Source organism: Amblyraja radiata, chromosome 18 (assembly GCF_010909765.2).
Source record: "Amblyraja radiata isolate CabotCenter1 chromosome 18, sAmbRad1.1.pri, whole genome shotgun sequence".
In the NCBI taxonomy this organism is placed as follows: domain Eukaryota; kingdom Metazoa; phylum Chordata; class Chondrichthyes; order Rajiformes; family Rajidae; genus Amblyraja; species Amblyraja radiata.
Genome location: NC_045973.1, coordinates 26,188,205 through 26,211,214, shown reverse-complemented (window position 1 = coordinate 26,211,214; position 23,010 = coordinate 26,188,205). Strand labels below are relative to the sequence as shown.

At 44.2% G+C, this 23,010-nt stretch overlaps 1 protein-coding gene and 1 long non-coding RNA gene across 2 annotated transcripts in view; both read right to left on the bottom strand.

Moving 5' to 3' along the window:
- Window positions 1–1,608, bottom strand: part of LOC116983269 — a 98,678-nt gene extending 97,070 nt beyond the window's left edge. The window contains exon 1 of the long non-coding RNA XR_004414662.1: window positions 1,469–1,608. This is a non-coding gene — a long non-coding RNA (uncharacterized LOC116983269). The remainder of the gene's footprint in view (window positions 1–1,468) is intronic.
- Window positions 1,609–17,212: 15,604 nt separating this feature from the next.
- lsm3 (LSM3 homolog, U6 small nuclear RNA and mRNA degradation associated) overlaps window positions 17,213–23,010 on the bottom strand; it is a 27,491-nt gene continuing 21,693 nt past the window's right edge. The window contains exons 3-4 of the mRNA XM_033036953.1: window positions 21,289–21,384; window positions 17,213–17,507 (exon numbers count right to left, since the gene is read on the bottom strand). Coding sequence (XP_032892844.1) covers window positions 17,427–17,507; window positions 21,289–21,384 — 177 coding nt within the window. The 3' untranslated portion in view covers window positions 17,213–17,426. The remainder of the gene's footprint in view (window positions 17,508–21,288; window positions 21,385–23,010) is intronic.

Here is a 23,010-nt window from a genome sequence, read left to right as displayed (position 1 = left end):
GAGAGAGAGAGAGATAGATGAGGAGGGGGGGAAATGAGAGGTGGGTAGCGAAATTAGGGGAGAGAGGGGGTAGAGAGGAAGAGAGATAAAGAGAGGATAGACAGATAGATGAGATACAGAGAAATAAAGAATGAAATAGGTGAGAGAGATAGGGAGAGAAATAGGTGAGAGAGCTTGAGAGTGAGAGTGAAAGTAAGAGAGAGAGAGAGAGAGAGAGAGAGGGGGGGAGAGGAGAGGATAGAGGAGAGGTTAGAGGAGAGAGAGGAGAGGATAGAGGGGAGGATAGAGAGGAGAGAGGGGAGCGAGAGAGGAGAGAGAGAAGATGTATTCCAAATCATTTAATGAGACAGGAAATAGGGTTAAGGCCTTGGAAATGTTTAACGGAATCTGAATGAGGGAGAAGGCACAGATCTCACAGCACAGATATCAATTTTCTCATGGAAGACAAGTGATGTGCTGTGAAGAGGTTGATGATTAGCTCCATGTGTGACTAAGCCTACTTGAAGGTCTCTTGTGTTTCCTGAGCCACGTGCTGCAGGTTGAAGAGGGCAGCAGGAACATCACGTTAAATAAGGACACTACAGGCAGGTCTACAGCATCCTGTCACAGATAAACAATTAGCACTGCTGACTGAGGCACAACAAGGGCAGATTTCTGCAGATTTCTGGCTCATGGCTTGGTTTTTACAAACACGGCTTTATTTCCTTTATCTTTCATAGAAACATAGAAAATAGGTGGAGTAGGCCATTCGGCCCTTCGAGCCAGCACTGCCATTCAATATGGCTGATCATCCAAATTCAGTACCCTGTTCCGGCTTTTCTCCCCATATCCCTTGATTCCCTTAACCCTGAGAGCTAAATCTAACTCTCTCTTGAAAACATCCAGTGAATTGGCTTCCACTACCTTCTGTGGCCGAGAATTGCACAGATTCACAAGTGAAAAAATGTTTTCTTATCTCAGTCCTACCTCATTCTTAAACTGTTACCCCCTGGTTCTGGACTCCCCCCTACATCGGGAACATTTTTCCTGCATCTACCGTGTCCAATCCTCTAAAAATGTTATATGTTATATGTTTCTATAAGATCCCCTCTCATCCTTCTAAGTTCCAGCGAATACAAGCCCAGTCGACCCATTCTTTCATCATACGTCAGTCCCGCCATCCCGGGATTTAACCTTGTGAACCTACGCTGCACTCCCTCAATAGCAATAATGTCCTTCCTCAAATTAGGAGACCAAAATTGCACACAATACTCCAGGTGTGGTTTTACCAGGGCCCTGTACAACTGCAGGAGGACCTCCTTGCTCCTAAACTCAAATCCTCTCGCAATAAAGGCCAATTGGCTTTCTTCACTGCCTGAGGCAGTCCCTCAAAGTTGTCCTAATTCCAATTTCTCATCCTCCTGTCATGCGTGTAAATAATTACATGATCACTATTGCCTGGATGCTCCACTGCTTCAACTTTTCTTACCAGTTGTTGTCGAACACTGGATAAATCCTCTCTCGTTGAGCTTTGTGCATTCTTGCTTACAAAGGAGTGTGATTATACCCCGGTCATTCCCTCTTCTCCCCTCTCTTGTTGGAGAGAAGGTACAAAAGCTTGAAAACATGTACTGCAAGTTTCTGGATCAACCTGTCCTCTCTCTCTCTCTCTCTCTCTCTCTCTCTCTGTCTTTTGTTCTCCCCGTGGTCTATGAACAAGTTCCAATTTTCACTTACCTCTTCAGGCAATGTTCAAAAGAGACAACTATAATCAAGTCAAGTCAAGTTACATTTATTTATATAGCACATTTAAAAAACAACTCTCGTTGGTGCTTTACATTTGTTGTAAGAATAGCACAACATAACAGACTACATACATACATACATATATACATGTAGCCCTCACTCAGAAGACGTCAGGAAAGGCTTGGGAGTATAGATAAGTCTTTAGTCTTGATTTAAAGGAGTCGATGGAGGGGGCAGTTCTGATGGGAAAGGGGATGCTGTTCCACAGTCTATGGGCTGCAACCGCAAAAGCGCGGTCGCCCCTGAGCTTATGCCTAGACCGTGGGATATTCAACAGCCCCAAGTCAGCCGATCTGAGGGGCTTGGAGGTGGAGTGGTGGGTGAGAAGACTTTTTATGTAGGTGGGGGCAAGCCCATTGAGGGCTTTGTAGACATGGAGGAGTATCTTGAAGTTTATATGGAACCGCACAGGGAGCCAGTGGAGAGAGGCCAGGATCGGGGTGATGTGGTCCCTTTTTCGGGTGCCCGTCAGGAGTCTCGCTGCGGCGTTTTGGACCAGTTGCAGGCGGGACAGGGAAGATTGGCTGATGCCAGTGTAAAGGGAGTTGCAGTAATCTAAGGATATGAAATAGGATTTGAACATGGAATAGTACAGTACGGGGCAGTACATGTACCGATCTAACGAGCCCTTTGGCCCACAATGTTTGTTGCCCAACATGATGCCAAGTTAAACTGATCTTATCTGCCTGCATCTGAGCCACATCCCTCCATTCCCTGCACTTCCACGTGCCTATCCAAAAGCCTCCTAAATGCCACTATCGTATCTGCCACCACCACCCATGGCAGTGCTTTCGAGGCCCCCACCATTACCTGAGTAAAACCAATTGCCTCGCATATCTCCATTAAACTTTCCCCTCTCACCTTATAGATATGCCCTCTCGTGTTGGACTTTTCCACCCTGGGAAAAAGACTGACTGATTACCCTATATATATTCCTCTCATAATTTTATATAATTCTATCAAATCTCCCCTCAACCTCCCACATTCCGGAGAAAACAATCCAAATCTATTCAACCTCTCTCCCTGTAGCGGAAACCCTCTAATCCAGGCAGCACAGGATATAAATTATCTGTGTAAAAAATAGCACCATGTGATGCTTCATAATGGTGGCTCAGTGCCCACTCAAGCCCCACAGGTACATGATGAGAGCCATGAAATCTGGGTTTGTCAGTGGCTCCATTTTACTTACCCAAGAAGTTTCATTGTGCAATGTTTAATCCCGGGTGCTGATTTTTCCACAGCCACATCCTAGTAAACTCTATTATCCATCACAGGTACTGACCCCCGCCACCATCTACTGGAGGCACTGTGCCTCAAACATGCAGCCAGCAGCATCAAAGACCCACACCACCCTGGCCACGCTCTCATCTCGCTGCTACCATTGGGAAAAAGGAACAGGAGCCTGAAAACCGTGACCTCCAGGTTCAAGAAGGGCTTCTTCACAGCAACCATCAGGCTCTTGAACACCGCACAACACTAACCTCAGTAACTGTGATCTTCCGTGGACTGGTCTTTGTTTGCACTACGGACTTTGCATTATTATGGTAACCTAGTCTTAGTCTTAGATAGACACAAAAAGCTGGAGTAACTCAGCGATACAGGCAGCATCTCTGGAGAGAAGGAATGGGTGATGTCTCGGGTCGAGACCCTTCTTAGTCTTAATTGATTGGAATTGTGATTATTATATATTATCTGTGGGTTATAGCAGATATAGCTTTAATGTCAGAGGGGGAAAGTTTAAAGGAGATGTGCAGGGCATGTTATTTTATACACAGAGGGTGAGATCTGTGTTCAATAGTGGTGTTTAAGAGGCTTTTAGATAGGCACATGGATATGTAAGTAATGAAAGGATATTTAAAATATGCAGGCAGCGGAGATTAGTTTAACTTGGCATCATGTTCAGCTCAGACCTGTGTTCTTGTGCTGTGCTCGTCTATGTTATTGTGTTAACAGGTCCGTTAAGCTGTTGCAAGTTAAAAAATACTTGTTCCGTTGCCGGCGCATGTGACAATTAAACACTCTTGACTGATTCCTTCCAAAACATCCCAGCTTCCATATTTCTGTTTAATTACAGACTGGTCCAGCTTGCTTTACAACCCTGTGATTGTGTTAAACATTATTTTTAAGCTCCATAAGCACTGTAATCTTCAACTGCAGGCTCCACAGAGCACCACTGTAACGCCACACTTTCAGCTTGCGAACCTACTGGTTTTTATTCAAAACATCTCAACGTTTGGTTTGGCTATTCATTGTTGCATGCACTGAGATACACTGAAAAGCTTTTGTTTGCATGCTATCCAGTCAAATCGTGTCATTCTACACGAGAGCACAATCAGGCCATATAGACGTAGAATAGGTAGTGCAAAGGGAAAAATACTAGAGTGCAGAATATAATGTTACAGCTTTATAGTGTTACAGTGACAGGGGAAAAAGTCCAAAGGTCCACAATGAGCTAGGTTGGGAGATTGGGACTACGCACTAGCTTTTGGGAGGACCGTTCAGTGGTCCGATAATAGCGGGAAAGATGCTGTTCCTGAGTCTGGTTAGAAGTATCTAGGCCTGCATGTGAGCCACCAAGTCACAAAAGGTTACAGAGCAGTCATTGCTGAATGGATTAATATAAGTGTTTGTGTCTTGCTTAGCGAAGACAGAACCAAAGTACTTGTTCAACTCGTCTGCCATTTCTTTGTTCCCTATAATAAATTCATCTGTTTCTGTCTTCAAGGGACCCACATTTGTCTTAACTATTTTTTTCCTCTTCACATACCTAAAGAAGCTTTTACTATCCTCCTTTATATTCTTGGCTAGCTTACCTTCATACTTCATCTTTTCTCCCCATATTGCCTTTTTAGTTACCTTCTGCTGTTCTTTAAAAGTTACCCAATCCTCTGGCTTCCCGCTCATCTTTGCTATGTTGTACGTCTTCTCTTTTAGTTTTATACTGTCCTTAACTTCTCTTGTCAGCCATGGTCGCCTCTTACTCCCCTTAGAATCTTTCTTCCAGATGTTTGCTGGTGTTGCTACTTAAAAAGCAGTGCTGCAATGATGGTAGGTGATGGTAAAGGAACCATACTGCAAATGGTGGCTTGGGTGCTTTGGCTTTGGCTGGAGGGAGGGGGAGGGACTATAACACCACAAAGTGGTGTGCCTCACTCAGTCTCTGCAAGATGGATGAAGCCAAGGGTAATGTCTCCCTGAACTCTGAATAACACTGAACAAATGTCTACACAACTGTGAGTCCCCTTAATGTGGTTTGAAAATGAAAATATGGGTTGTTTGAAGTAGAAAGGCACTGCCTGCAAATGGTTGTTTGGGTGCTTTGGCTTGAAGTTGAAAGGCATTACTTACTGCAAATGGTGGCTTGGGTGCTTTGGCTTGAAGTGGAAAGGCACTACTTACTGCAAATGGAGGCTTGGGTGCTTTGGCTTGAAATTGAAAGGCACTACTTAATGCAAATGGTGGCTTGGGTGCTTTGGCTTGAAGTTGAAAGGCACTACTTACTGCAAAAGGTGGCATGAAGTTGAAAGGCACTACTTACTGCATATGGTGGCTTGGGTGCTTTGGCTTGAGGTTGAAAGGCACTACTTACTGCAAATGGTGGCTTCGGAGCTTTGATTTGAAGTTGAAAGGCACTACTTACTGCAAATAATGGCTTGGGAGCTTTGGATTGAAGTTGAAAGGCACTACTTACTGCAAATGGTGGCTTGGGTGCTTCGGCTTTGGCTGGAGGGAGGGGGTGGGACTATAAAACCAGGAAGTGGTGTGCTTCACTCAGTCTCTGCAAGATGGATGAAGCCAAGGGTAACGTCTCTCTGAGCTCTGAATAACACTGAATAAATGTCTATACAACTGTGAGTCCCCTTAATGTGGTTTGAAAATGAAAATATGGTTTGTTTGAAGTAAAAAGGCACTGCCTGCAAATGGATGTTTGGGTGCTTTGGCTTGAAGTTGAAAGCACTACTTACTGCAAATGGCGGCTTGGGTGCTTTGGCTTGAAGTTAAAAGGCACTACTGCAAATGGTGGCTTGGGTGCTTTGGCTTGAAGTTGAAAGCACTACTTACTCCAAATGGCGGCTTGGGTGCTTTGGCTTGAAGTTGAAAGGCACTACTTACTGAAAATGGTGGCTTGGGTGCTTTGGCTTGAAGTTGAAAGGCACTACTTACTGCAAATGATGGCTTGGGTGCTTTGGCTTGAAGTTGAAAGGCACTACTTACTGCAAATTGTGACTTGGGTGCTTTGGCTTGAAGTTGAAAGCACTACTTACTGCAAATGGCGGCTTGGGTGCTTTGGCTTGAAGTTAAAAGGCACTACTGCAAATGCACTTCCTGTTTGCACTGTATATTGATTTTAGATAAAACGCTACCACTTATGGCTGTGAATTTTGGCCATCTTACTCAGTCCCCCCTCCGCTGAGCAGGATGCAGAGAATTCTTCCCACCAATGAAAAATAAGTGTTATTAGCGTTTAAAAAATGTTGAGAATCTCACTCCTATCAATCACGCCATGAAAGCCACACCTTTTCTGGTGGGAGGGGGAGGGGTTATAAAACCAAGACGTGTGGGTGTGGCTCAGTCTCTGCATGATGGGGGAGGGAGAGGTCACGACTCTGTCTGAGTTGTGAATCAACTGAACACACTAAATGTCTACTGAACTGTGAGTTTGGTGTTTTGTGTGATTTTATGGTGGTTTCACCCTGCATGAAATGGTATGCAGCTGCATTTGAATTTGGTGGCCTTGCACCCTGCTTGAAGTGGAATGAAACCGCACTTGAATTTGGCAGCCTTGCATCCTGCATGAAGTGTTGTGAAACTGCACTGAATTTGATGGCCTTGCACCCTGCTGAAAGTGGTATGAAACTGCACTTGAATTTGGTGGCCTTGGATCCAGCTTGAAGTGGTATGAAACTGCACTTGAATTCGGTGGCCTTGCACCCTGCTTGAAGTGGTTGGAAACTGCACTTTAAATCGGTGGCCTTGCACCCTGCTTGAAGTGGTGGAAACTGCACTTGAATTTGGTGGCCTTGCACCCTGCTCATAGTGGTAAGAAACTGCACTTGAATTTGGTGGCCTTGCACCCTGCTTGAAATGGTAGGAACATGGATTTGAATTTGGTGGCCTTGCACCCTGCTTGAAATGGAATTTCAAGGAATAGTCATGAGTCAACTGCCAGCCCACCAGCCGTGAGTGAGCTGCGAGCAGATCAGGCTTGAGGGACTGAGCTGCCACCACAAGAACCCATACCAGCACTCCAGAAAGCCCCCCCCACTGGCCACCAATATTGGAATTGGTGGAGAGGTGGAATATTGTGTCGGGGGACCAGCCCTCCGGTGTGAACATGGGACCCAACGGGTCCCACTTAGTCTAGTAATTTTATATATTTCTAGCAGATCCCTCCTCTACCTCTTACGATCCAGAGAAACTGAACCAGGTTTGTCCAATCTCTCTCTGTATCCTCTAATCCAGGTAAACTTCTTCTGCACCCTGTCCAAAGCCGCCACATCCGTCCTATATGGGATAACCAGAACTGTATACAATATTCCAAATGCGGCCTAACCAAAATGTTATAAAGCTGCATTCTAACTTTCCCCTCTACAATTGCACAGCACTGTATTTTCAAGACCAGTATGTAAACCTTAGACGGTGCAAATAATTTTAATTGCACACTATTTATTTGACTATTTTTTTTACTCCTTTTCTACCATTCTATTTATTCCCTACTCATTTATGTTAGTTTAGTCTGCCTGCATTCTCCTTTCAGTTATATCTTGGCACAAATAAAACAAATCAACAAATAACAGGGGTAAGTAAAAGAACAGCAATAATTACAGGAGATTTTGAACGTAGTTTGGGTTAATCGAGTTGGAAAGACTAAGAGAACAAATTGAGAGGTTTCTTGAGTAATATGATATGGAGCCTGCCAGGGCACAGTCTGTCTGGGAGCTAGGAATAGGAACTAAGACTTTAATATATTAACTCAGAGTAAAAGATCTGCTACGATGCAAGATCATAGGGTAACACAAGTAACTGCAGATGGTGGAATCTTGAACAATAGACAAAGTGCTGAAGGAACTCGTTGGGTCAGGCAGCATCTGTGGAGGGAATGGACAGACGACACATTGGATTGGGTTGGGTTGGGACCCTTCACCAGACTGATGTAGTAGGGGGAAGAAAACCGGCAAAGAGAGGTGGGCGAAGGCAAAATGGAAACACAAGAAACTGCAGATGCTGGAATCTTGAGCAAAATTAAAGTGCTGGAGGAACTCAACTGATCAGGCATCATCTGGGGAAAGATTTCCTCCATACATACAGCCTGACCCACTGAACGCCTGCTCATGGAAAGAGTGCAGAAGAAATTCAGCAGGAAGTTACCAGGGCTTGGGGACTTGAGTTACAGGGAGTTATTCAGGATATAAAATATGTACAGAACAGGAACTGTGCAAAGTTCCTCCGACATTCTCTGTAGCTACACATACATTATTTAGCTTTCTATTTGATAGTGTTCTCAAAAACCATCATTATACCCGACACTCTTGCCACTCATGTGGCCCCCTGGGGTGCTATCCCTTCCCTGGCTTGAGGGGAGGGGACTTATTTGGAGCACAGAAGGCTGAGGCTTATTAAGGTGTACAAGTTTATGAGGGGCATGATAAAGTGAACACTCTTTTCCCCGGGGAGAGGATTTTAAAATTAGAGAGCACAGGCTTATGATGAGGGGAGAGATTTAAGAAAGACGTCTGGAGCAAGTTTTTCCACTCAGAGGGTAGTCCATATCTTGAAAGAGCTGCCAGAGGAAGCTATAGAAGCAGATCCAATTATGGCTTTTAAAATACATTTACTTTAGACGGATAAATGGATAGGAAGGATTTAGAAGAAAACAGGCCAAATGCAGACAAATGGGACTAGCTTAAAATGCCAACTTAGTTGCCATTTGTTGTTTATTTTAGTTTAGTTTAGAGACACAGCATGGAAACAGGCCATTTGGCCCACTGAATGTACACCAACCACCAATCACCCATTCACACCAGTTCTATGGTATCTCACTTTCACATCCACTCCCTGCACACAAGGGGCAGCTTACAGAGGCCAGCTAACCTACAAACCCACACGTCTTTGATATGTAGGAAGAAACCGGAGCACCCAGAGGAAACCTACGTGGTCACAGGGCGAACGTATAAACTCCACACAGACAGCGCCTGAGGTCAGGATAAAACGTGGGTCTCTGGTGCTGAAAGTCAGCAGCCCCTCCAGATGTGCCACTGCGCTGTTTCTGGTTGAGATTTGCCCACGTCTCTTGATCTGGGCTTTAAACACACGGGGAAGCTAAACAAGCACAATAACATTATTTTAAAGACTTCTTTAATGAACACTAGATCCTTAGATTAACTCGGAGGAAGAGAAAGTAAGGGCTCCAAGCAGGAGTGTTACATCCAACTCCAAGCCCCATAATTTAGGAACAATCCAAAAATCTTGGAGAGAGTTCAGAGGAAACTTACAGAACGGTCCCAGGGATGAGGGACTACAGCAGTTTGGAGGGAGCGGAGAAGCAGAGTTCGCTCTCCTTGGAACGGAGAAGAATTTATGAAAATGATCCCAGGAATGATTGGGTTAACGTTAGATGAGCGTTTGACGGCATTGGGTCTGCACTCGCTGGAGTTTAGAAGGATAAATGGGGACTTCATTGAAACTTACCGAATAGTGAAAGGCCTTGAAGGAATGAATGTGGAGAGGATGTTTCCACAGTGGGAGTCTAGGACCAGAGGGCACAGCCTCAGAATAAAAGTCCGTACCTTTAGAATGGAGATGAGGAGGAATTTCTTTAATCAGAGGGTGGCGAATCTGTGGAAGTCATTGCCACAGACGGCGGTGGAGGCCAAGTCATTGTGTATTTTTAAGGTGGAGATTCTTGACTAGTGATGGGCATCAAGGGTTTATGGAGAGAAGGTAGGAGAATGGGGTTGAGAGGGAAAGATAAATTTGCCATGATTGAATGGCGAAGTAGACTCGATGGGCCGAATGGCCTAATTCTGCTCCTATGACTTATGAACATGAATTTATTAGAAGTGTTCAACATCATACAGAGTTTTGGTAGATTAAATAACAAGGTGCTTCCAATGACAGAACTGGCGGTGATCAGAGGACACGGAGCAAAGATGATTAGTGTCATGAGGCAGGACAGTTAGCACATTGCACCATCTTCAGCTTTGGAGATGTTATTGCAGTGTACAAAACCAGAGGGACATGCCTCCCACAACAGTAGGAAAAACACAGCTATTTTTATAAAGGTCATTGATTTTTTGTTTGCTGCATAAGTGAAAACATTTGCTTGCGTTTAAACATAGCAACTTGGCAAACATTCCAAAGCCCTTCAAAAATGCAAAGGAGGGAACAACAGGGCAGATGACCCAGGGACACGAGAGATTGCAGATGCTGGAATCTTGAGCAAAAGAAAGTGCTGGAGGAACCCTGTGGGTCAAGCAGCCTCTGTGGGGAGAATTGACAGACATTTTGGATTGGCTCCCTTCTTGAGATGACCACGTGTTGGTCAAAGAATTATAAAGAAAGTGATTAAGAAGGAACTGCAGATGCTGGAAAATCGAAGGTGCACAAAAATGCTGATACACCAATGTACCTGAGTTTCTCCAGCATTTTTGTGTACCTATAAAGAAAGTGAAGAAAGGATTGGGGTGCAAACTCCACACATTAGGGCATGTGAATGAAAGTTTGGCTTTTATTTGCAGTGAAGAGAGTGGAGATTGTGCACAAAGCCAGGCCTGGAAGTTCAGAGATCTGAAAGCAGTGCATGAATGGAGCAGGCTGCAGAGAACGTTCACCAGGAACTCAGATTGAGGAGATTTGGCACGTCACCAAATTCTCTATTGAACCTCTACAGGTGTACAAGTAGAGGGCACATTAACTGGTTGTATAAGGCCTGGATCAGCAACTCAAACGCCCAGGAGCGAAGTTGGTTGTAACACCTGGCCTATCACAGGTATTGACGTCCCCACCAGCGAGAGGATCTACAGTTGATGTTGTCTCCAATATCAAAGACCCACACCATCCTGGCCGCACTCTCATCTGGCTAATAACCGTATATTTTCGCAAATGGATTGTCAATTTAGCCTATGCACTTAATCAATACGAATCTGTAATTTAATGCCACCACTGCACAGATAATGTTGCCTACATGTGCTTGTTGTTGACACACAAGTGTGTGATTTGGTGGATGTAAGCCATCATCCAAGTCGCTAATCAATCCCCAAGCACAATCCCCACAACACACCTTTCCAATTATCACAACTATGCCCTGCCACTCAATTCTCCAACCAGGTTAATAATTCGCCTTCAATTCCAGGTGCTTCAACTTTAACTGACAGTCATTCACCAGGGATTTATTAAATGCCTTATGGATGCCTATATAAATAGCACCATAGACATGCCCGTTTGTTACTTCCAAAAACTTCAGTCATGTTTACCAGGCATGGCTTACTCTTTACAAGTCCACACCACCTCTCTCTCTGATCAGCTGAAAATTACCAAAATGTGCATTCAATTATAGACTCCAGTAATTCCCCAACAGCAGATGTTAGTTCACTGGTCTATATTAGTCATACAGCACAGCTCTTTGCCCAAGTTGTCCGTGCCAGACAAGATGGCCCATCCAATCTGGTCCCATTTGTTCACATTTGGCCCATATCCCTCTGAGTGTTTCCTATCAAAAACCTGTCCTGTCAAAATTTAGAGATACATTTTTGTAACGGGCCTTCCAGCCCATGCCAATCATCGATCACCCGTTCACACTAGTACTACATCATCCCACTTTCGAAACCACTCCCTACAGACTAGGGGCAATTTAGAGGTCAATTAACCTGCAAACCCACACATCTATGGAATGTGGAAAGAAACCGGAGCACCCAGAGGAAACCGGTGGGGTCACAGGGAGAATGTGCAAACTCCACACTCGCAGCACCCGGGGTCAGGACTGAACCCGGGTCTCGGACGTTGTGAGAACACAGCTCTACCTGCTGCACCACTCTGCCACCCTCAAATGTTGTTTATAGTACCGGCCTCAATTGCTCCCTCTGGCAGCTTGCTCCACATACTCTGTGTGGAAACATTGACCGATTTCTCAAACAGAATTTCAGGTTCCATTTTCGAATCAAGAGAAATGACTCTCTATCAAAGACATTTTTTGGAAAGTTATAATCTGCAATGCACTCGCATGTAAAACACTGGGGATTTGCCACACTTCAGTGCAATTATTTTTTTCTTCTGGTGTTATTCGCCTGTGTTATTGAAACAGTTTCCCTGGGATACCTGGCATGCAGTCATCTCTCTCTAATGCACATCATAACAGCAATTACTCAACAGCTCTGGCATTCCTTTATTTTCAAGTGGACCCACTTTATTCCTCGCTAGTTTCTTTTTCCTGATATGGCTATAAGACAAAAGTTAACCAAAATTTCCTTTCAAAATGCAGTCGCCCTTGAACCTTCTGCAAGCAGTGGAAAACAAGCCTAGTTTGTGTATTCTCCTTGGAAATGTCCCAACCCTTGCAGATGACCTAACCCTTGGAACTCTGGTGGTGTTCCGTGCTGCACTCATCCAAATCCAATATATCTTCGTCGAGGTGTGGTGCCCAGAACTGAACACTGTATTCAGATGTGTTTTCACCAGTGCTCTGTCCAGCTGCAGCAAGTCAGGTTGTGTAATATTATCAGGAGAATAGGAAGCCCTGGTTTCCATGGGAATCACACGGAAATTCTGAAGAAGGATCTCAACCCGAAATGCCTTTCCCATCACAGAAGCTGCCTGATCCACTGAGTTCCTCCAGTACTTTGTGTTTTGCTCAAGATCCCAACATCTGCAGTTCCTCGTGCCTCTATTCCTCTGTTCCATTCCCAAATCTCCTGAGTATGACCACTTTGACGGGTGGTCTGTGAGACCATCTCCCGCTGCTCCCCCTCTGATTCCTGCTGCTCTCTTGCTCTTCAACCACGTTATTGCATTATACAGCACAGAAACAGGCCCTTCGGCCCAACTCATCTGTGCCGACCAAGATGCCCATTTAAGCTAGTCCCATATCTCTTTAAACCTTTCCTATCCATGTACTTGTCAAAATGTTTGTTTAAATGTTGTGATCGTACCAGCCTCAACTACTTCCTCTGGTAGCTCATATATAATATAACCATTACCCTTTGAATGAAAAGTTGCCCGAATGGAAAAATAGATTCCTATTAAGTCTTTTCCCCTCCAACCTTAAACTTATGTCCTTGGGTTCTTGAATTTCCTACAGTAGGTAAAAAACTCTGTGAATTCACCCAACCTATTTTACACATCACAGTAAGATCACCCCTCAGCCTCCTGCATGCCAAAGAATAAGATAGATGCAAATTCCTCAAATAGCTCAGCGGATCAGGCAGCATCTCTGGAGAAAAGGAATAGGTGACGTTTCGGGTTGAGGCCCTAATCTCTCTTTTATAGCTTAGGCCTTCAAGGCCTCAAAATATCCGCTGAGTTATACCAGCATTTTGTGTCATTTTTAGCTAAGCAGCATCTGCAGTTCCTTAGGTCCTCAAAGATGTTGTTCTGTTCCAATGCAGACTTGTTGCTACAGCAACATGCATTTTGTCAACACTGGCCTGTGCTGTCATCTTGGCCCATATCTATTCCTTCCACAGATGCTGTCTGATTCAATGAGTTACTCCAGCATTGTGTTTTACTCCAGATCCTGGCATCTGCAGTTCCTTGTTTTTCTTCTCATATTCCTATATTCCTCCCCCACCAGTTACCATCCTCTAGATTCAGATACATAGCATCGTGTTCCTACCCAATATTGGCAGCATGACAGACAACCTCATCTTACATGCAATGCCAGTAAATATACTTCAAATGTGGTTTACTCAAGCAACTGCAAGTGCATAGTACTCTCACACAATACAACTTCTCACACCGTTGCACGGGACCATAGATAAACAAGATTTGATATGAAGCCACAAAGAGATAATTAAGATCGACAAGAGAAAGGATGCAAGGAAAATAAAAACACACAAAGTGCTGGAGTAACTTAGCAGTCAGACAACATCTCTGGAGAATATGGATAGATGACATTCCAGGTCAGGTCCCTTCTTCAGGCTGATTTTAGTAGGGGGGGGGAAAAGAAAGCTGGAGAAGAGGTGAGGATGGGATAAGCCTGCTGAGTGCTTGGTGGATACATGTGAGGGGTTTTGATAGGCATGCAGTCGGTCAAAGCTAAGAGATGAAAAGATAGAATTTGAGGCACAGCCAGAGGACTGATTCTTTGTTGGTGCGTTACCTAAAATTGGAGAATTCAATATTCATATTGTTAGGTTCTAAGCTTCCCAAGTGGAATATGAAGTGTTGTTCCTCCAATTGGCATGTGGCTGCAAGGTTGGATGGAGCAGTAGCACAGAGGGGTTCAAGGCGGCTGTTTCAAAGCTAAGACCCTCGGCAGTTGGTAGAGTTGTCAATAATTAAGTGATTACTTTAGGAGATGCTTACAGGGCCAGAACTGGAGAAACATTGACATCTGATAGGGCAGTAGTTTAGTTTAGACACACAGAATAGAAACATCCCCTTTGACCCACTGAGTTCACGCTGACCATCGATCATCCGCTCTATCCTACACGCCAAGGACAATTTTATGCAAGCCAATTAACCTAAAAACCTGCACGTCTTTGGGATGTGGGAGGAAATCCACGTCACAGGAAGAATGTACAAGCTCCGTACAGACAGCTCCTGTAGTCAGGATCGAACCCAGGTCTCAGGAGCTGTAAGGCAGCGACTCCACCACTGAGGACTGGAGATTACAGAAATGAAAAAGGAGCAAGGCCATGGAAAAAGGATGAGAATTCTGAGATTGTAATTCTGAGACTGCTGCAACCGATAGACAAACAGGATTCAGTGCCACGTAACTCAGCAAGGTTTTGGCTGAGCTCAGGTTCAGAGAATGACGGAGAGTGTCCAGAAATGTATTGCAACAGGCAAGTCTTGAGGTAAGAAGGACATTTAACACCACTTCCTAAGGGTCAAAGAACTACATTATTCACAGAGATCTAAAGAACTGACAGAATCAATTAAATATACAGTCAGAAGCAGGATATTAAGTATAAAGACAATTTGAAGAGTTGGGTTTTGGTATAAAGGGGACTGAGGGAGTGACCTGAAGATTGATTATTAACAGATTTGAAATGTTAGATAAGTGTTTCCAGATGTGGAGGAAACTTTAGCCAAAGGTTCATCAATATATGACTGTCACCAGTAAATGCATTTCAGGAGAAACTACATTACCAGAGTATCAAAATGTGGAACTTATTACCTTGGAGAAGTTGAGGTGAATACCGCATATTTTGTTTTGGGTTGGGATCTTTCTTCAGACTGATGAAAGAAGGATCACAACCCGAAATGCCGTCTGTCCGTTCTCTCCACAGATGCTGCCTGACCCGCTAAGATCTACCAGCAGCGCTTTGTTGTTCAAGGTTCCAGCATCCACAGTTTTTTGCGTTCTCCTATATCAAGAGCCATTGATTCAGATTTAATTGTAGGGGGAAAACTCAAAAGAACATTCAAGCATAAAGATCAGTATTTTCTGGCCTATAAATGTTACATTTTGCTGTTGTAAACTTAATGTGTGCATACACATCGACACACACACACGAAAGCCTAATTGAAGACCCCAGAGGTCTCAAGTAACAAAAGGGAGATGGTTCTCAGTATATGAACTTAATTTCTTCAGAGACCAACCCCCAGGCGACTGAGAATAAAAGCTCAAGAAGAAAAAAAATAAAATCAAAACTGTCGGATCAGTAACATCACATGGTGATGAGTAATAGACACTGCATTTGGTACCTATTGACTGAATGTGGGAACTTTAATTACTGTTTCCAGTAAAAGTGAGAGAGAGAGAGAGAGAAGCAGAGTGCACAGATGCTTACTGATCATTGAAGTGATTTAATTGAAAGTCTGGAGCTGCTGAAGATGGAATCATCCACATCTAAGGACAATGACTAACACTGACACAGCAAGGCATCTTCTATGGAAATTAGGGCACGATGTTAAGAGAGGAGGCAAAAGGAACTGCAAATACTGGTTTACAAAACAAGACACAAAATGCTGGAGTAACTCAGCAGATCAGGCAGCATCTGGGGAGAACATGGATAGGTGACGTTTTGGGTCAGGACCCTTCTTCGGACGATGTTAAGTTGATAGAAACATAGAAAATAGGTGCAGGAGTAGGCCATTCGGCCCTTCGAGCCTGCACCGCCATTCAATATGATCAAGGCTGATCATCCAACTCAGTATCCTGTACCTGCCTTCTCTCCATACCCCCTGATCCCTTTAGCCACAAGGGCCACATCTAACTCCCTCTTAAATATAGCCAATGAATTGGCCTCAACTACCTTCTGCGGGAGAGAATTCCAGAGATTCACCACTCTCTGTGTGAAAAAAGTTTTCCTCATCTCGGTCCTAAAAGATTTCCCCTTTATCCTTAAACTGTGACCCCTTGTTCTGGACTTCCCCAACATCGGGAACAATCTTCCTGCATCTAGCCTATCCAACCCCTTAAGAATTTTGTAAGTTTCTATAAGATCCCCCCTCAATCTTCTAAATTCTAGCGAGTACAAACCGAGTCTATCCAGTCTTTCTTCATATGAAAGTCCTGACATCCCAGGAATCAGTCTGGTGAACCTTCTCTGTACTCCCTCTATGGCAAGAATGTCTTTCCTCAGATTAGGAGACCAAAACTGTACGCAATACTCAAGATGTGGTCTCACCAAGACCCTGTACAACTGCAGTAGAACCTCCCTGCTCCTATACTCAAATCCTTTTGCTATGAATGCTAACATACCATTCGCCTTTTTCACTGCCTGCTGCACCTGCATGCCTACTTTTAATGACTGGTGTACCATGACACCCAGGTCTCGTTGCATCTCCCCCTTTCCTAATCGGCCACCATTCAGATAATAATCTACTTTCCTGTTTTTGCCACCAAAGTGGATAACCTCACATTTATCCATATTATACTGCATCTGCCTGCATTTGCCCACTCACCCAGCCTATCCAAGTCACCTTGCAGCCTCCTAGCATCCTCCTCACAGCTAACACTGCCCCCCAGCTTCGTGTCATCCGCAAACTTGGAGATGTTGCATTCAATTCCCTCGTCCAAATCATTAATATATATCGTAAATAGCTGGGGTCCCAGAACTGAGCCTTGCGGTACCCCACTAGTCACTGCCTGCCATTGTGAAAAGGACCCGTTTACTCCTACTCTTTGCTTCCTGTCTGCCAGCCAGTTCTCTATCCACATCAATACTGAACCCCCAATACTGTGTGCTTTAAGTTTGTAAGATGTCAACAGTGGGTTAAAGATCTGGTGAATAAGTGAATAACACATGGTTGAACATCGAGGCACAGAAAACAGTGGTGATCTTTATTAAATCAAACAGAAACACTTCACTTCTCACAAGAGTCCAAGCCGGACACTTTTAGAAAAATAAACAACAGGCCTCAGCCTTGTCTGTTGTAACTTTGAAATATGGTCTATAAAAACAATAATGTCTCAATCAACTGAAAATCATAGCCACATGTTGAAGCTCAGTCCATAGTGTTCAGTTTGGTTGGGGTTAAACGACTCTCAGTGGAGGGGCCACAAGAACAACACCATCCCCACGGACAAACAGCATTGGGATATTTCTCTTGGTGGACTGGGGAGAGAAAGGAAAAGATCATGGATGAATAAATCTTTAAACAACCAGGTTCCTTTTCATAAAGCCCCAAAGCATTTTGGCACCACATGTCAGATGCTGGTCACCTGTCCACTCCCAGCTTACAAGCCACGGATTGCTATAGTTTACAGGCCTATTATTTGACAAGGTTCAGAGTCTTCGAAAGATGCATCATAAGTAGACAGGGCAGCGAAGAAGGCTCTTGGGCATGCTGGCCTTCATCAGTCAGGGAATTGAGTATAGAAAAACAAGTGCAGAAGTAACTCAGTGGGTTAGGCAGCATCCACTTGGGAGGGAAAGGACAGGTGGTGTTTGGGGTCATTACTCTTGTTCAGACCGTTGCTGACTTACTTGCTGAGTTCCTTCAGCACCTTTGTGTTTTGTTCAAGATTCCAGCATCTGTACTTCTTTATGTCCCCAATTCAGTATAGATGTTTGAACGTTATGTTATAAGTGTACAAGACATTGGTGATTCCGCATTTGGAATATTGTGCGCCATTTTAGTCACCCTTTTATAGGAAAGTTGTCATCAAGCTGGAAAGTGTACAGATAATATTTAAAAGGATGTTGCCGGGACTCGAGGGTCTGAGCAAACGGGAAAGTTGGGCAGACTAGGATTTTATTCCCTGGAGCGCAGGAGGCTGAGGAGTGTACACTATAGAGGTGTACACGATCATGAAGGGAATACTCCCTCGGGGTAGAGGAATCAAGAACTAGAGAGCATAGGTTGAAGGTGAGAGGGGAAAGATTTAATAGGAACTCAAGGGGCAATGTTTTCCACATAGATGGTAGAACGTATTTAGAACGAGCTGCCAGAGGAGATAGTTGAGGTAAGTGTAATAACATTTAAAAGACATTTGGACTAGGACATGGATAGGAAAAGTTTAGATGGATATGGGCTCAGAATGGGCACCTTGGTCAGTTTGCACGAGTTGAGCCGAAGGGTCTGCATCCATGCTGTGTGACTCTATAGTCAAGTGTATTCTGACGTCCTGCTGAAATCAAGCTATTTTTGTCTTCCAAAGAGCTCAGAAGTCAGCATTGAAATCCCAACTAAAATAAGCCAGGAGCTGGTAATCAGGTACTCCAGGCCCCTGTTGGCACTGATGAAAGAGGGAACAACTCTTGGCAACGTTGCCAGTGATTCGGTGATCAGCAGCAATCAAGGGAAATCTCTGGAACCGACCCAAATTCATGGTACGTACAAACCTCGCTTGTCGCTAAATACACTGAAACCCCCAGCTCAGTTACATCACATACTATTTAGTTTCATGCCATCGTGACTGCTTAGCAACGCTTCTGACTCAAATAAAATAAATAGTTTTTCTGTAAATATGCTCAAGATGCTTCAGTTTTTATTTTAATACATTTAATATTTATACTCTGCAAATATTTTTTAAAAGGCTGTGAGATATCTTGATTAGTAAATGTTAAGGGGAGAAGGCAGGAGAATGGGGTTGAGAGGGAAAAATAGATCAGCCACGGTTCAATAGTGGAGTAGACTCGATGGGCTGAATGGCTTAATTCTGCTGCTATGACATGAAATTATGAAATTGTTTTCTGCTGCTCCACGAGCTTGATGGCATCAGACTTCCTGGGTGCCAGGAATCTTTCAACTGCACACAAAAGCAGAAGGGATTAGGAAAGGGAAAGATCTCACGATAGAAATTGGCAAGTCTCTGCGGAAACATCCAAGGTCACAGTGAATAGCTTTGACTCATCGTTCAGGGAGCCGTAGGGTGAAATAAGGATGAGTCAGGCCTGTCCCAACATCAAGATCTTCTACTTCATACCCCCCACTTTATTCTGATACTATCACCCCCCATCCCCTCACCAACTTCTCCCTGTAGAGCAGAGGGATCTAGGAGTACTCAAGTGCACAGTTCCCTGAAAGTGGTGTCACAAGTAGCTATTTATCAGTCATGAGATTAAGTATAGAAGTTGGGACGTTATGTTATAGATGTACAAGACATTAGCGAGGCTGCACTTGGGAGTATTGTGTCCAGTTTTGGTCACCCTGCTATAGGCATTAAGCAGGAAAGAGTGCAGAGAACATTTATGAAGATGCTGTCAGGACTCGAGGGAGAGGTTAGGCAGGCTATTCCTTGGAGCTCAGCGGGCCCGAGGGGTGACCTTGCAGAGGTGTATAAAATCATGAAGGGAATAGATAGGGTACATGCACAGTCTTTCGCACAGGGTAAGGGATTCAGGAACCAGAGGGGAAAAAAATTAAATAGGAACCCAAGGTGTAAACCTTTTCACACGTAGGGTGGTGGGTATATGGAACAAGCTGCCAGAGGAGGGAGTTGAGACAGGCACACTGACAACTCTCAGAGCCATTTGAACAGGTACATGGATAAAAAAAGGTTTAGAGGGACATGAGCCAAATGCAGGAAAATGGGACTATCTTAGATGGGGCATCTTGGTCAGGAAAGATGAGTTGGGCTGAAGAGCCTGTGCTGTATGATTCTATGCACCCCCCCCCCCCCCCCCCCCCCCCCCCTCCCTCTCTGCTAGACTCTCCTGACAAGATAAATAACTCTTAGTGTTAGGATGGGCAGTTTATCTTATGAGGAAATATTCCATGGGCTGGGCTAGGGTCTGGTGGAGACTGAAAATTTAAAGATGGCTTGATTAAAACACAAGATCAGAGGTTACTTGACAGGCTGGATGTGGACAGGATGTTTGCTCTTGAGGGGGAAATTGAATTTAGGAGTTGCTGTTTAAAAACAAGAGGTCATCCATTGAAGACAAACGAGGTGAACTTGTTTCTCTCAAAGGATATGGAAGCCAAGTCTGTTCGAATTAGATAGGTGCATGCTCAATAAACAAGTGGGTGAAAGGTTACCAGGAGTTGCCAGGGATGAGGAGTTGAGATTACATCACTAATTGGCAGGAGTAGGGATGTGCTCCTGCTCGTAATTCAAGTCCCCAGAGTTTTGATAAATTGAATGACAAACAAGGTAATACACGCTTTCTGCATACTGCCAATATAAGCCACTTCTGTTCCCAGGCCTTTGCTGATGCAGGCAACTGGCAGCAACTGGATAGGGTGCGAGGGAAGGGATGACTGTATTACTCTGCCCTCTGATCACCCCATTACAGGAAGGATATGGAGGGTTTGCAGAGGGTGCAGAAGAGGTCCACCAAGACGCGCTGCCTGGATCAGAGGGTATTAGCTATAAGGAGAGTTTCGATAGTCATAGATTGTTTTCTCTGGAGCATCGGAGGTTGAGGCGTGATCAGATAAAAGTATATACATTTATGAGAGGCACAGACAGGGTAGAGAGTCAGAACCTTTTGTCCAGGCTGGAAAAGTTAAAAAATTAGAGGGCATAACTTTAAGGTAAGAGGGGTAAAGCTTAAAAAAGATGTGTGGGGCATTTTTTAAATATATAGAGACAGGGTCTTAATAGTAGCATATACGATAGTGGTGCTTAAGAGGATTTTATATCAGCAAGGATGTGCAGGGAATGGAGTGATAGGGAATCATGTGCAGGCTGAGGAATCTAGTCATGTTCGGCATGGAGATTGTGGGCCGGAGGGCTTGCTTCTGTGTTCTACGGTTCTACGAAAGGTGGGAGGGGCAGATTAGGTAGGCACAATATTGTTCCTACCAGTGCAGCAGCGAATAGAGTCAAAGAGCTTGTCAGGAGCGGGTCAGAACAAATACGATCCAACTCTATGAAGCATGTCCATTAGATCCTAAGCTTCCGCAACAACTAACTCGAATGCGCAGAGGGAAGAGCATTGCACTTACTTTGTATATCTCCTCATACGTTTCCTCATCAATTTCCACTGTTGTAACAGTCTCTTCGACATCTCCCAATATCATATTCAAGTGCTGGTCGTATGCCTGTGATTACAAAGAGCATGCTTCAAAATGGTGGCCTGCAATCTAACCTTGAGTTGAGAAGAAAAAAACAAGACAGAATTTGCACATGACTAATTATATCTACACTGGCCTGCGAACCTGGACATTATAAATTCCAATGCTTACATTCATAATGGTGGCTGACTGTGTGTTTGCCAGCCTGCGATCACAGCCATCTGCTGGGAGATTTCTGCATTGCCACCACAGGCAGCAGAGGGGTGTTATCATGGCTTGGTAACAACAGACTGTTATTCATCATAAATATGCACAGATGAACGAATCGTAGGAAAATGATAAACGAACAACACAGAATGACGTCTGCATGGTCAGATCCAATTATCCTTGCCCCAGCTTCAACAGGCCTCACTTGACTCTTGATGACTCACCATGGAAGATCAATTAATACCACCCCAGGGAGAAAAATCATGAGGGGAATAGATAGGGCAATAGACAATAGACAATACACAATAGACAATAGACAATAGGTGCAGGAGTAGGCCATTCGAGCCAGCACCGCCATTCAATGTGATCATGGCTGATCATCCCCAATCAGTACCCCGTTCCTGCCTTCTCCCCATATCCCCTGACTCCGCTATTTTTAAGAGCCCTATCTAGCTCTCTCTTGACAGCATCCAGAGAACCTGCCTCCACTGCCCTCTGAGGCAGATAATTCCACAGACTCACCACTCTCTGTGAGAAAAAGTGTTTCCTCGTCTCCGTTCTAAATGGCTTACTCCTTATTCTTAAACTGTGGCCCCTGGTTCTGGACTCCCCCAACATCAGGAACATGTTTCCTGCCTCTAGCGTGTCCAAACCCTTAACAATCTTATATGTTTCAAATAAATGGGCAAATACAGAGTATCTTTTCCCAGAGTAGGGGAAGGGGAATCAAGAACCAGAGGACAAAGGTTTAAAGTGAAAGGGGAAAGATTTAATAGGAACATGAAGGGCAACTTTCACACAGAGAGTGGTGGGTATATGGAATGAGCAGCCAGAGGAGGTGGTTGAAGCAGGTACTATAACAATATTTAATGTATATTGGACAGAAATATGGATAGGAAAGGTTTAAAGGGATAAATGGAGGCAAATTATACTAGTTTAGATTGGGGCATGTTGGTCATCATGGATGCGTTTGGCCGAAGGGCCTGTTTTGGTGCTGTACAGCTCTGTGACTCAACTGTTGCCTTCCAGAAAAGACAGGCCCCCTCAGATGGGCACCCACTACCTTTCCTGAAGGACAATGACGTCTTGATCAACATGTAGCTCCCAAACACCATTTCAAAAAGATTCTCTGCTGATTAACACAGTGCTGTTTACAAGATCACACTGTTTGCAAATTAGTTGCTGTGTTTACCTTATGGCAAGAGCGGCTACATGTAAAGTACCACGCTGTATCCTCATGTTGCAGACAACGTTCTTTCCCACACACAAACATTTAATTTACTCTTTCCACTGCCCTTCTATTACATGGCACCTCAGCTTTTGTAACTTTGAAGTCAGCACATGCGGAATTCAATATTCTGACGGGAGATACCTTGCAATTATTTTTCCCCCCGAAATGTTAGCTTTCCCTTGTATGATGAGCCTTTGGGTGTATCATTTTCTGAA